The 15,664-nt window shown below is 45.6% G+C and overlaps 1 protein-coding gene across 1 annotated transcript in view; it reads right to left on the bottom strand.

Moving 5' to 3' along the window:
• C1QTNF9 (C1q and TNF related 9) overlaps positions 1–15,664 on the bottom strand; it is a 118,121-nt gene that overhangs the window by 55,852 nt on the left and 46,605 nt on the right. The window contains exon 2 of the mRNA XM_069640038.1: positions 5,466–5,656. Coding sequence (XP_069496139.1) covers positions 5,466–5,631 — 166 coding nt within the window. The 5' untranslated portion in view covers positions 5,632–5,656. The remainder of the gene's footprint in view (positions 1–5,465; positions 5,657–15,664) is intronic.

The following is a 15,664-nucleotide window of genomic DNA, read 5'->3' as shown; positions in this document are numbered from 1 at the left end:
GAAGCAACAAAAGAAACTGGCTTAGACTATCGCACTCAAAGGGGTGGTTCAAAAACAGCAAACGCCCTTTGAAAAAATGACAAGTGAAAAAACCAGAGGCTTGAAAAGACACTGCTAAGAAAAGAAAGATAAATAAACAAAGCTGCTCGTACAACTGCAAGCGGTATTGGACTGAAAGACTTTACCTTTGAAAAATGGAGTGATGCCAGCAGGGCAACCTAAACCAAGATCATGGGACACTGGAAGCAAGTTGGCGCCTGGCATTGGTGATCGCTTTGGTGAAAAAAGAAAAGCATTGTGCGACCTGGGTACTTACTATATGGCTTTGTAAAAGCACAGATCAGTCTGAGGTACCATTGACCAGCTATGATTGCATTGCACAAATGAGTTTGTGATTAGGCAGTTACACCCCGTATGGTTGAGTGTAAATAAGCCCCCAGAAACATGCAGAAAGGTGATAAATAATTGCAGTAGCAATGACAAAGTGTGTAGTTACCTGATGAGACTTTTTGAAGATGGGGGTGGTATTATGGGAAGGGGTGGATAACGCTGATATTGAAGTTTTGATGAAATCCTAACATTTCTGTTTGTATTTTGCCTAGGCAAAGCACGACAAGACATTTCATAATATCAGAAATTAATATGCAGTTTGTGGGTGACACTGATCAAAGAAGGGTCAGACGCATTCTCAGAGAAAGCGAGCCACTGCGACATGCTATTTCAACTTTAACGTGCCCTGCACCGCACTCAATGCTGTAACCTGCGAATAGTGTCCAACAGAGTAATAACTTTTGCTGAACTGGCACGATGCAGACTTGGCTAATTATCAAGTATTTGATGCTACACATTTAAATGACATGTTTTGCCCTTTCTTGTTTAAAGGACTATGGACAATGAATTGTGGACTGTAACATCAGGCACCACATACAGCTGTGTGACACAGCAATTGAATGCTAACACATTGAAAAATGGTTTTTAAATGCACTGTTGAGATGAATCTGAAAAAACCAAATGGTTTTACTCTTCCAACTGAATGGCTTTAACCAGAGATGTTTTGTTTTTTGAAAAAAAAAAATATTCTACATTGCACGTAGGCAGGAGAATGATTTATGAACTGTTGGGGCAGCAGAATTATGCAAGCAGGAGTGTAATTAATTTTGAGATAAGATGAGTGCGCACATCAAAGTCACCTGTGCGTAGGTTAAGATTCTTAATTGAAGTAATGCTGCCAAGTGTATGAGCTATAATTTGAAATGGTAATCTTTGAAACACTGGATACTTTTACAGCCAGCTTAAGGCAGGTAAATGAAACCATGACTGACTTGATGTTTGATTTTATGACACAGAGTGTGACACGGTTTTTGTTAAACCAACCAGTTTCATGTTTTTGTGGGGACAGCTGTCTCCAGCACACTAATGCAAAGAGTCACCTTTTGATTGTAAACATTTGGAATAATTCTTTGGAAAAGCGCTACAAATGAGTATCCACATGGAATTGCTAGTGTACTGGCCTGGCACATTGTCGGGCATCTTTTGTCACTGAATGGATACCATTTGTTTAATTTGTCTAATGTGATGTTTTTCTGACCAAGAACTGCAGCGAGTGTTTTCGCCAAGATCTTATGAACTATAACTTGACTAAATGAATTTTTTCCATGGTGTGATGAAACAGCCACTGCCGGATAGTAGTATGGTGTTTGTGGCTAAAGTTAATATTGTATATGGTAGATATCCCACTTGAAGAAGGGTATTCTCCAAGTCACAGAAGGTAGACACTGTGAACCTGTTAGATTTTCCAGTAGTAAGACAACATGTAAATTGTAGACTGGTAATGCACACCTTCATTATTACAGTGCTACACTTAGACATAGATTTATCATGAGGCAATGTTTCCTTAGTACTACCAAGCTGCTACAAATGGAGTCCATTTATATGGCCCATCACTAGAGTGCGCGTAGCTAGGGAGCTAGATTCATTAATTGCAGGAGCTTTATATGCTTGTGACATAGAAACTGTGCACAATAAGCTAGCCACTATGGGTTCTGATGCCAGCTCTGCTATAGAACTTCTGGCCTAGTGGGGCCCATTGATATGCCCAGCACTGCTACAAGTATTGACAGCCAATTGAAGATGACAGAATTTTAGACATGTAGACATTTTTGTCTGCCATAGGGCAGGTCAACAAGACTGCTAAATACACACAATGCATTGTATGGCAAACATTGTTAAATCAGCAGGTGTTGGCTTTTTACTGGGTGGGGGCGACCATCCTCCACACACTGGCACGCAGAGCTACAGTTACCAGCATACATATGGATTGAATTGCTTGCTTTTTGATTGCATGAATAACACATGCCATGCTTTGATGTAAATTAGTAGAATTGTTTTTATTTAGACAACCTGGTGCCCATGGGTTCACCTTGTTCACGAAATTAGATGGTTTCTGGTTGGGTTCCACCTACCTGGGGGAAGTGTCTAGTCACACAGCCCACAGTCACGCTTGAATGCCCTGGGATCAGGGGGAGGGTAGGCCCTTAGGGTGAAAGGCTGCCAGGTTTTAGAATTGGTAACCATACATAAATGCAATAGTGCATTGTAGATTAGACTACACTGGATTGCCTTGACATTTTAACTGCATGCTGCTTTTTAACTGACAATCAGTTATACAAAATTGATTTAGGTATTTTTGTGTAGGCCAGGTTTTGGCTAGAGTAAATGTCCATGTTCACTTGGCGTAGGTATTTTTGTGTAGGCCAGGTTTTGGCAAGGGTATATGTCACTGTTCACTTTGTGTACATTTTTGTTTAGGTAGTGTTTTACCTTGCATGCCACGCTAACTAACCGCTATAAGATAGTTTGCTTAAACCTCTTGCAAAGCCCCAAGGTCTTTATCACTGCACTAAATACTATATTGATAGGTATTAGTCAGCATTTGTCGCACAAACGTTGAATAGGGGTGGAATGTAGTGATACACGAAATTGCAACCTTGCCAATCAGGGCTTTAGATGACAGCATTAGCCGCTGAAAGCCAATAGTGTATTCAAAGTATGTGCTAAAAATGCTGACAGTAGTCTGTTGTAGCACTTCCATTATGCAGTAGTGAGCTACAAGGAATATGCAGGCCTAGTATGAAATAGGTCACATTGTTGATAGACAGGCAGGGAGGGCCCCCAGCTATGTAGCTAATAGGTTTTTGGAGTGTTTGGAACATCATGGCACCTATATAGCGCTTAGATAGCCAGTCTTAAGCGCTATAAACACTAAGCTATGAGTGCATGCCTTTTAGAGCTTGCAGATGGGGTTAATACATCCCTGCTTCCCTTAGAATATTCAGCCTCACTAACGTTAGCCCTGGCTCCAAGCTAATCTTCCTTTTCTCTGGGAAGGTACTGATAAGACATTCCTCAGCCAGCGCAGATGGGAACAAGGGAGGGGGTAGGAGCGAGCAGGGAGCATCTCAGAGAGAGCTGGGTTTTTTCCATGAGCCAGTTGCACAGGGAAAGTTCTGGAACTGTGCGTCATGGTGACTGACAGCAAGAGGTTATAAAATATCCATGCACACATGGATCAGGGGGAGATCGCCTGTGGACTTGATTCGTGTACAGTCAGGTGCCCGGGATTGGCTCTCACGGTGTCCTCCAGCCTTGTTTTTCTATGAGAAACCCAGGTCTCCCAGGGCTGAGATTAAGGGACGTAAGACTGTGTTTCTCTATGTTTCTCTATATTTCTCTATGTTTATCTAAGTTCCATGTTTCACTATATTTTGCATTGCTCTTTGTTTTATGCTTTGTAATATTCTCTAACTTGAATACCAAATGTATATGAAATTCACTGCTTAGAATAAATATGCTAAAGCTTTGAGGGTGTCATTTGTCACTAGCATGAGATCACTGCTCAGCACAATAGAACCTGTATTTTGGGCTGAATTGGGTATTTTTGCTCTCAAAGGGCTGGCCCCGAGGAAGATTTTGCCCAATATCAAGACAGTACTGCAGGACACAACCTGAGACTCCAGGTGGGGGTGTTAAAATTGGACTTGCAGGGACCCTGCTAAGGAGGAGAATACCTATGTATGCCAGTCTCCCAAGGCAAGAGGGGTCCAACACAGGACTTGAACAGGTAGCAATATACTGGCAATTGAACGCTCTAGGAGATGGTGAGGGAAGGTTGACATAACAAGACAAAGACAATGGAAACATCAAATACAAAGGCAAAGATCACAACCAGGATGCATGTCAATGCAAAGAAGTGTGCTTGGGCCCGATAGACTCCCTGTGACTGTGAGTGACTTTGGGAACACTGTCCTGGCTGGGCACTGCTGATCAATCACACTTAGAATGGGGATTGGACTCAGGACATTAGTACCCAGCGAGAGTCAATGAGATTGTAAAATGCAAACTCATTGGCCCTCGCCTTGGCCTTACCTGCCCAAGAAGGCCCGAAGCTCAGCGGGGCCCGGAGTTCTTCCCGCGACTGGCCGCCATGGAAAGGGAGAAGGAACTACATATAGTCCCTTCTCGCTGTTCCATGGCAGTGATTTTTTCATTTGTTTACTTTTTTTTTCAATATACATCAATGTCCGCCATGGAAGGGGAGAAGGGACTACACGCAGTCCCTTCTCCCCTTCCATGGCGGCTATTTTCTTTGTTTACTATGGCCACCATGGAAAGAGAAAAGAGACTATGTTTTCTGTCCGTGGCGGCCATTTCTTTTACTTTTTTTTCCGGCTGCGAAACGCAACAAGTTCGCAGCCGGGGAAAAAAAACAGTACCCCGGTCTAACAGACTGGGGTACTAATAGCAATATGCACCGAGATTGCGGGCCATTACCGCATAAGGTAATGCCCCCGGGGCCCATAGTTACAGGCCTAATCAAGTCCTTTAGAATAGGTTCTTCACTAGATTTAATTTGTCCTTCTACCCCTTCACTCTTTTTCCTAGACACAGCCTCTTGTTTGAACTCATACCCAAAAGGCATTCACCAACGAGTCAACCTCACCCTTACAATAACAGTGTTGAAACATCATGGAGTTGTGGTGTGTGTATTCTGTGGTGTTCACCTGTGACAAATAGTATTCAAGTAATGGACGCCTGGCCCTCTACGCCTAGAGAGATGCTGCACCTCAACTCTGCTTCACTAATGAGGCCCAACAAAGGAGAAACGTGTCTTTTGTTCAGGCGAGAATTGCTTTGCATTTTGGAGCTGCCCTGTTCTAGTAGGAGGCAAAAGACTGATATGCAAATGGATATTAGTCATACTATATGGCACAAAGGGCTCAAATGCAAAGAGCTTAACGTCCTGAAAGGGCACCAAAAGGTTATTTGGCTTTGTTCGACCTCCGTATAAGGACTCATACACTTTCAGAAAATATTTTGACCTGTTAGTCCACACCACCTATTGGAGGGCCATGTTTATGGCAAGGTGAGCTCTGCCTACCCATGACTTTCTTTTTTCTCAATGGTACCTGCATCTCCTTTGTCACCCCTCAGTCCGTCTCGTCCATCTCTTCCAGGAGAGCCGTTGTGGCCAGGCGTCCCGGACACCCCAGGATGACCTTGCATGCAGCTCTCCTGCTTCTGGAGTTCCACGGTGCTGACAAGAGCAACCAATACCACAAAGCAGGCCTTCATTCTTCAAGCAGCTTGCCAAGCTGGGCTGCGAGAAACAAAGAAAAAATTACACCAATCCAGCCCTCTTCCTATTCCTCATGAATACATCATTCCATCACAGAGTTTGCTTTGCGGTTCCAGTAGAATGCTAATACATTTTCTAGATAAAACATGAAAAATCAAACTTCATACATTTAAGGGACCCGAAATTGGAATTAAAATATCATTATAAAAATCAATACTTCAATAGACATTATAAAGGATGAGAACTACCACTTAATAGGCTTCATTTTCTTCACTCTTACAAAGCCGCTGCCATGTTTTCCAGTATTTTGACCATCCTGGTACAGTTTTCATCACACTTAATAGGCTAGCATACCTAGGTCAACCAGGCTCGAACACTTGTAGGTGGATGCAACAGGGGCAGTAACCTCTGTGAGAAGTAGGATTACACAGAATCTGGCACTTGTTGAGCACTGGGATGTGCTTCTCTCCTTTGTGAATGGACAAAAAAGGAGAGAAACACATCGCTGTGTAGACCTACTTCTAACGGAGGCTACTGCCCCTGTCGTGTCCACCTACAAGGAAGCCAGCAAACCAGGCATTTACGGCCATTTGAGACACCACGAAGCCTACCATTGACATTGTAATCACTGATGTCACGATGACAGGGTACGGCTGGCCTGAACCAAAGCGACTCTTAATATTCCAACTTGACAAGTCTACTATGATTCCCACTAGAAATTTGGAACAGCTACCAAGGACACCTACAACCAGGTCCACCTTTCTAAATCTCTGATACTCTTCGAATTATGTGTCATCCTGTATACAGCGCCACGCCACAGTACTCTCTACCTTTTTGTGAGAGTGGTTGGGGCCTCGTAAAGATGCATAGTAGGGATTACTAATCAACCTACTTCGACTGAACAAAAGAAGTGGAGAGCCCCCACGAGCACCATTCAAGGTTGCACTAAACCAGCTCTATAAAAATTGGATATTGCTTTTTGGATTAGGATTTTTGTGACCTTTTATCCTCCTGATGAATTTTCTTGATTAACTTCTTATGAACAGAAACATGTCGAGATAACTCTCTGGATTTGAACAGAGTTATACATTGTTTCACCTGATATTAAGGAGAGAGTTGTACACAATAAAAGCGTAGTAGGGTGTACACATGCTAATCTGTGAATGATAATCATTGATTGAAATTAACAATTTCCTATGCTTTATGCCTGTCATGCGACGTATGTGTTGGTTTTGACAACCTTGCGATTTAATAACTTTTTAACTTTGTTAATAATTGATTGAAACTTTATTATTGATTTTAAGATCGTTTTTGACCATTGATGGTCATTTTTGTGGTTCAACCTGTAATTCGCGCTCTGTTTTATGTATAATTAAAGTCTAGACAACCCCCCGGGTTCAGACAGAATAGACACTCTTCACTCGTTGGTGGGCCAGTGTTTACCAGGTTTCCTTCTATATAGTGAGGGATATTGGATAGAGTCATGGGCCGATCATTGCTGTTGTTGGGTACTTATGCTCCTAACGTGGACTAAGCAGACTTCTTTGAAAGCATGAGCGCACTGATTATACGGCATTGTGTGGATGGGGTGTGGTGGTTCATGGATTTTAACTGTATCTTATGTCAGGAACTGGACAAGCTGAGTAAATGTACCAGGCTGCTGAACCAGACGAATATGACACTCTCCAGGCTTATATCCGATCTGCTACTTATTGATGTATAGTGACTTAAGCATGGGTCGGAGAGCTGTTACTCCTATTACTCTGGAATCCATAGCTCCTTTTTGCGAATTGGGTAAGTACTATCTGGGCAAGAAGAGGCTTGGTTGGTCGTGGGTGCAGAATATCTGGACAGGACTCTATCTGATCACGCACCCCTTTGTCTGGAAATATCAAAGCGGCTCTGGGTGACCTTTATTCTGATTTGGAAGTTCAATATTACTATGCAGCATTTAGATATTCTCTTAAAAATGAGATTACCCAGTTTGTTCAGTGTAACTGGGGGTCCACTGACCATCGGAGAGGTGCTGAAGGTGTTTATCAGAGGCCTCTGTCTTTCTGCCAGGGTGGGGGTATGGAGAGCACTCACCGATACCATCCAAAGGCTGTTTAGGGATATGGTTGGGTTAGTTAGATGAGAAGGTAGGGGAGAGGATGTGCAGGCTTCCAAGGGTCAGGTGGGGAGAGATTTGGCTAAGGCAAGGGATAACTTGAATGCTTTTCAATGTGCAGGATATGTAGCAGCAACATTCTGAAGGTGATAGGGCGGGCTGTCTCCCTGCATGGTTAGTGAAGAGGGGGGACAAGCAGTTGTGTGATGGTATAAAGGATGTGAATGGCAACATGGTGGTTTATCAGGAGGATATTTGCAGGGAGTTTATGGACATTTACGGGAGGTTGTACTCTAGAAGAGAAGGGTTTGCTTTGGATCGGGCAGTTGGATGGTTGGATGAGACTGGATTACACAGACTGACGGTTCAATAGGGGGATGAACTTGGTGCCCCTATTGGGCTGCACGATGTGGTGGGTGCAACTGTTAGCATAAATTTGGGTAAGAATCCAAGAATGTCTGGCATAACTGTGGATGTTTATAGGGTGTATAAGGCTCTTTTGCTCCGAAGCTTCTGGAGGTTTATTTGGATGTTTGATTACCTAGATAGAACAGAACATTTGGGAAACAACATGTGGTATCAGCAGATGAAAGAAGTCGGAAAGAGTACATCAAAGGAGGAATACTATGTATGTGCACTCCTGCTTTATCGTATGGGGAAGTCTAAGATTTGCATAGCTATTGAAATAGATGTCGTGACAGCACATTGTCTATCTCACATTGCATTCTGCCGAACAAGAGGTCAGTTCATGGGCTGAACAGCTTATCTAAAATGGCCAACTAAATGGACAGACCCGGATGAATATGACTATGCTCAAGACACAAAGAACAGACTAAGAGCGCATACCAAAAATCCTGTGATAAGATACGAAAAGCCTGGAGTAAAAGGAGCTGGAATCAGATGGGAAGTAAACAGAAGACTTACGAGTCCAGGAATATCTGCAGAAGAGATTTGAAAATGGAAGGAAAGAAGACAAATGCAGATTTGGGGTTTAGTGCTTTCACCAGATGGCTGGGAAGAAGGTGTGGTAATCTGTAGAGATTGGGTAATAATTGGTCATTACAAGCCAACTGTTGAAAATGCTGAAAAACTGTGTAAACCATTATGGTCAAAACTTGCAAAACTATTGACATGGGTCAAAGACAAAGGAGGGCCTTTGCCGATAGTGCCTTTGGAAAGTGCAAAGCTGTGTTTCATAAACAATGGCACAAGAAAAGTTGGGGAGAACCAGAATTGTGGTAGAATCTTTGAGGTACCAGGAATGTGCATTGGAACAGCAGTGATAATGGATCACTACTGGGCTTGTGGATCCAGAGCATATATGAAGCTTCCCAAGGATTGGGGGGAATATGTTCTATAGTAAATGTTGATGTTCCAGCATTGGTGATTCCTAAAAGTGACCTAAACATTGGTGAATTTCCAAAAGCAGATGTTCATCTGAGGAAGAAGAGATCTGTGGAGCTGATAAATCAAATGCAGAGAAATAACTATTTTTCAGCCAAGCCAATAGAAGCGTTTGATTCCATCCCATATGAGAAATTGTTCAGTCAAACTTCATCGATATTCACGATAATGTTCATGCCAAAGATCCAGACAGCAGCAAATACTAAGTCATTACAAATAACCAGATGGGAGTTGTTGCAGACAGTCAACACTACCATAAAGTGATTCAATGCTATAAGGGAAGAGCTGAGAGTCATACGACTGATGTCTCTTCAGAACAGATACGTCCTGAACATTATTACAGCTATGGATGGAGGTGTTTGTACCAAAATTGGAGAATCATGTTGCATGTTTATATCTTCTCATGATGATGAGAATGGCACCTTGACAGAGGCCATAGAGATGCTGACATAACTACTTGTCCAGATGGTAGATGAAGTGGAAGATGTTGCTGATGACAGTTGGTTTGGATCACTCTTTTCGTGGGTTCCACAATGGATGTCAGACATGTTCAAATTCCTTAGAGCCCTGATAGTGATGCTGTTACTTGGAGGCTGTGCAATACAATTGACTATTTCACAATGTAAGAATACTGTAAAGAAAGCTATAGGAATGAAGATCATGATTGAGGTTGAATCAGGATGGAAAACTAAGGAGCTAACAAATGAAGAAATCAGAGATTATGTGAAAGCCAGTTTCCATGCACCTGAGGGAACGAAATTCCTGTACCCAAAGAACCACAAGAAGTATGTGGGGAAATGGATCTACTGCAGTCCAAGTGAACAGTGCATGCCTATGACATGGAACAAGGATGAGCACGTGAAGTCAGCTGGATGCCTGAAATGAGTAATAAGGAAAAGGGTCCCAAAAAAGCATTTCTTCAGAAAAGGATGTCTAGATGTGAAGGGTGATGGGAGAGTGGTCGATGAATTACCCAGAGGGGGGAGTGTATAGAAGGAGCTAAGTACCCCCACTGCAAGCATCGCGCCCATGTTGCCTATATGCTGGGAACCGGAATGTGAAATACGTACAGTGCCAGTGAAGATACCAATACCAAGGAGAATCCTGGAAGCAAGGTTCCCATTTCGAAAACCATACCTGCATACATGACAATATGACGGCCATTTAAATACCAAAAGAAGTGTGAAAAGTGATCAAAAGAGCAGATTGGTGACATCATACAAAGCAAGAATGACGCACCCAGAAGATTTGTAGAGACAAGAGAACATAGATATTCTGTAGGCATCATGAAAGTATCAAAGATAAGTAGCATTTCAGGATCGAGATGAACATAAGATGTTTATGTTACAAAATGTATGAAGATATCAAGTAATTTTACACGTGTGCAGATGTGAAGAAACGCAAGCAGACAAAGTATTCTTGAGGCTAGCTATGTAGTGAATAGATTGCGGCATGCGCCAACATGGCCCATCCAGGTTAGAAAAATGTTCGGGTCCAGACCAGTGTTTTCTTTCATTCCTTCCTTTATTCGTTTTGCAGGGAAAAATACAAAACGTTTAAAAAAAACATTCCAAAAATAGAAAATACCAATATATAGGTCCTCCCAAGTGCAGCACTACCAGTGCTGAGGCGTTCAAGCGTTTTGCGGCTACCTCGCCGCTTGTTCATAACAATTTGCCTCATTGTCATGGAACCATTTTTAAAACATGAGGGAAAGGGTAGAGAGGAGGGGGATGGAAAAGAGTATACATAACAATAGTAGAAGGACCAGTTTTGCCTTTTACCAAACACTCGAATCCTGTGTCAGCCATCTTTGCCTGATGTGGGTTCACATAAAATCGCTATGTGTGTGCAATTGTTTTTGATGCTCTACCACATTTGGTGCCTGATGTTAGGTGTTACGTGCATTTACAATGTAACTTTAAAGCCTCCATATGTTTCGGAATTTCCTTCCTGTGTGCATTTAGAAACAAAACGAGAGTGACCGCAAAATGCTGGTTATTGCGGTTGTGCTAAATCGTCTGGAACCCATTTAGGATATCCTTTTGTCACATGAAATGCCTTTCTAAACAGCTTAGTGCTTTAGCTATATTAGCTCTTCGCATTAAAGTGACATGTGCAATAGCAGCATATTACCTTCACAGAATAAGGTGTCAAGTGCATATCTTTATGTTCAGACTATTAAAGTGCTTAGTGCATTAGCAGCATTGGCTCTTAAGTTTAAAGTGACGAGTGCAATTGCAGCATATTATGTTCTTAGGATAAAATACCAAATGTATGTCTTGAAAACCAGGGTTTCTCCAGTAGGACATACCGCAAATCTATCGTGTTAGATGACTAATGTCAATCCTCAAACTCTTGTTCATATGTTAAAGTGGGGCTGTCTGTAAGGAAACATTGCTATCAGCACTTTGAAATATTCCAAACACATAGGCCCTCATTCCGAGATTGGAGGTAAGTACCGGGCGTTACCGGCATGGCGAAAAGAACGATTCCGATCTGGCCTCAGACCGCTAATTGCGGGCCATTACGACTTCGCGGGCACAAGCTTTGCGCCATGCCGGTAAATCACTTAGCGACATGCCGCAAAAGGGCACGTAAAACCCCTTAACAGCATGATGTGTACCGTAAGTAACAATACCGCCATGGAAATAGCGGTGTCCGTAAATTACGGAGACCGTAAATTACGGACACCGCTAAATAACGGAACCGGAAATATCGTCATTGCACAGGAATGGGAAGGAGCGCAGCGGCCATCTTTAAAAACACAATTCATTGCTATCCTCATCAGGCAGCACCCGTGGGAGCAATCTGAACTACGGAAAAGGCCATCATACACTGCAGGAATGCCAAAAGCCCCGAAGAAGTCAGCAGACCGGCTCCACAAGCAGCGATTTAGCCCGGAAGAGCTGCAGGCCATGGTAGACACCCTGGAGGAGCACGCTGACGTCGTGTTCAGCGGGGACATGCGCCAGGAAGTGGTGCTCTATAAAAAGAACATCTGGGCACAAGTTGCCCAAAGGGTGAGCGCAGTAGGCACCACCCCCTGCACCCCCAGGGACTGCCGCAAGCGGTGGGATGACTTGCGGATGAGGGTGCGGAGCAACCTCGCCGCCAACCGGAGCCAGGCACAGCAGACCGGAGGGGGCCCAAGTTCCCCCATGAAACTCACGGCATGGGAGGAGACATGCACTGCACTGATTGGGACCGCATCCATAGAAGGCGTCGGTGAAATGGAGTGTGGGCCACCGTCGTCTGCTGAGGGAGGTGAGTGTCCAAAGTCAACACCGGCAATGGCAATTATATGATAAATACACACCCAAGGGCTGTCCAAGGCACCTTTTCATGGTGCCCTCCCCCCTCCAAATCATGCTGAGCCAACTGCCACCCAAGCAAGTGCCAAGTGCAAGTACATAACACACATCACACATAGTGCACAAACCGGCACATCCCATGATGCACACTGTGCAGCTGGGTTGGCAGTGTGCGAGTCAGACTGCACAGTACCAGGCGAGGATGAGTGACTCTGACACCTGCATACAAATCAGACACATGTTGTCACGCCCAAAAGGCCACAAACCCCAAATGACTGAAATGTGAATGCAGCCATTAATGTAATTAGCGTCTCAAACAATCACTCATGCCGTCCCTCTCTTCTACCCCCACAGACAGTGAGCATGAGAGCGAGGAGGCCGAGACGAGCCATCCCACCACCTCGAGGGGCAAAGGCAGGGTCCGCCGCATACCAGCCTAGAAGGACACAACCACCCCAGCTCTTCGAAGGCCCATAGAGGGTGCACCACCCTATCCCTCCCTGCATCGGCGCCTGCCACAATGCCCACCCCAATGTCAGAGGAGTCGAGCATCGCTGGGGAGGTGGCAGCCACAGCCCCCCTGGAAACCATGGACAGCCCCTTGTCCATCTGTGGGGCATCAGAGGAGGAGTTCTACCCCACCGTCCACACCCCAGAGCCAAGCAATGTCCCCCAGGTATCATGCAGTGACCCAGGGGAGCCTGACACACCTGCCCGAGGTGCACGTGGCGAAGCACAGGGAGACGCCAATCCCGTGCCCAGTCCCCCGGTCGAGGCCCTGTCAGGGTATGTAAGCCCCATCCCCTGCAGGGATGAAACCCCATCACAGGATGCACTGCGTGCGGCACAGTTCACTGGCCTCATCACTGAGTTCAATGAAGACAACCGCCAGGCCAGGGTGGAGTGGCTAGACGAACTGAGGGCAATGCGTCAGGTGGTCATTGACGGTACAAACCGGCTTTGCGAAGTCCTTGGACGCATTGCAGATGCCCTCGAGGCTGTGCATAGCACTCAGCAACTTCAGCAAGAGGACACCCCCTCATCCAGTCGCTCTAACCCGGCAAGCCCAGTGCGACGTTCTCTGCGTTCACAGCGCCGCCGGGACATGCCTCTCCCGGGCCCTGGGAGCATGGAGTAGTTGGCATAGCTGCCACATGTGGCCTTGATGGACACAATCGAACTACTGTTGCGGAGTTGGGGGTGAGGGGGACGGTGGGTGAGGGTTTGTTGCGGAGTTGGGGAGCAGGGGGGTGAGGGTTTGTTGCGGAGTTGGGGGGCAGGGGGGAGGGGAATGGGGTGGTGGAGGGAATTATTACACTTATGCAGTTGAATTTACATTACACCGTTGGTGTCGCAAAATTAAACCTGTGTGGACATTCATCATTGAGCATGTGTATTATGATGTCTGACAGTGCATGGTGTACAGGTATCCACACACTCAGTGCCCTGTGTGCCCATGTCATGCCACCCTCTGCTGACTTGTGTTTCCGTTTTGATGACCAATCAATGTTTGCCACATGACATGTCCCTCCTGTGCACCGGCTCCATGATGCTGCCTTGCCCCTTCCTCCTCCTCCTTCACTCCATCTTCATCTGGTGTTGGCAGTCCCATGTCAGGGGACAGGGCCACGTTCCAAGGGATGCACATTTTGTTCAGCATTACACATGACATGGGGGTATTGGACACCTACACATTGCAGTACATGGGTCCCCCACCAGACCAGCTTATGCAACTCATATGTGCCTTATGCAAGCCAAGTGGCTGCTTCATCTCCACGCATGCACGGGTATGGGCAGTATTGTAGGGCTCCTTGGGCCTGTTCTGTGGGTTTCTGACAGGGGTCCTGTACCATGGTGTCAAGGGACAGCCACCAACACCAGCATGTCTAGCCAATGAAGGTAAGTGTTTCGACTGTCATGGTGGAGTACTGAACTTGTCTTACATGGCAGCAGGTCGTCAATGGCCATATGCACATGTCCATGGATGCATTTACTCCAGTCATGGCCCTGATATGTGTCCTGTGCAATGTAATGCTGTAGGGGGGAGCATCTTCGAGATGGTCTATGAACTATGGCACGCACATCTTGTAGAACATGCATCGTTTATACATGCAGCAGTCTTGAGGTTAGATCCATGAAGTGCTGTGTACTGTGTGATTCTGTAGTTGGGTGTGTTGGCTGTAGTCAGTGGCATATTCATCATACTGCTCTGATCTGTACTATGGTGACTTCCACCACTCATATGGGTGTGCCGAACCGGTGATGTGGTGTGGTATCCCTGCTGCCCTCAGTTCGATCCACTCCCAGGGATGACTCTCCAGTGTGGTCACATGGTGGAGGCAGCCACATTCTGCATATGCAGTGTGTCTCCCTATATGCCCTTAGGGTGTGTGGGGGCCGCCATTGAGTGGTGCATGTGTTTGGCCTTGTCACATGTTGGTTATGTTGTGTTAGGTGTGTGCCTTACTCCATCAATGTGGGAATCTGTACTCATGTGCCGTTACACTAGCTCTGTGGCACGGTGTTTGGTGGGGTGAACCTCGTGCACTGGCGTCATTATTTCAACGCAGTTTGCTTATGCAGGCACCTACCTCATGGCACAAATGCACTGGCATGACACCGTCAGTCGAGTCACCAAGCAGCCAGGCACGTCGTCCTGCATGTCGCTCCATGCGGCAGGGTAGCGTGGAGTTCAGCTGGCCCATTCAGTCATGAGTTAGTCCTGGATGTCGGGCCCACCCATGTGTGATGTTCTTGCTTGCATAGCATTCTGTCTGCATGTTGGTGGAGTGGTATTGCTTGCGGTTGTGATACGCCACCTGCATGCCATGCGGGTCCGCCTAATCCACGTGGGTGCAGTCAGCGGCACCCATGCAATTTGGCATGCCTGCCAATGCTTGGGAGGCAACTTTTGTGTCATATATCTCTTGGGTAGTCCATGGTAGGGATCTGTAGTCCCTTGTGTGCTTGAGGAGGTGATCCAGCACTTGGTTCTGCATCGTGAAATGGACGGTTGTGATATGACATGCCCCACTGTGTGCTGGTAGGTGCCTGTGGCATGGATGTGGGGCAAAGGCACCACCTTCAGTTGAGCGGGGATAGCGGTGTGTATTTGCATGATGCTCACTTATCTCGTAATTTGTCAGGCCAACTATGGTGGTGATGGTGTCACAGTCAAGCTGTGTATCTGCTCAGGGGTTC

Source organism: Ambystoma mexicanum, chromosome 7q (assembly GCF_040938575.1).
Source record: "Ambystoma mexicanum isolate Mex_15411 chromosome 7q, UKY_AmexF1_1, whole genome shotgun sequence".
Taxonomy (NCBI): domain Eukaryota; kingdom Metazoa; phylum Chordata; class Amphibia; order Caudata; family Ambystomatidae; genus Ambystoma; species Ambystoma mexicanum.
This window is presented reverse-complemented; position numbering and strand designations above follow the sequence as displayed.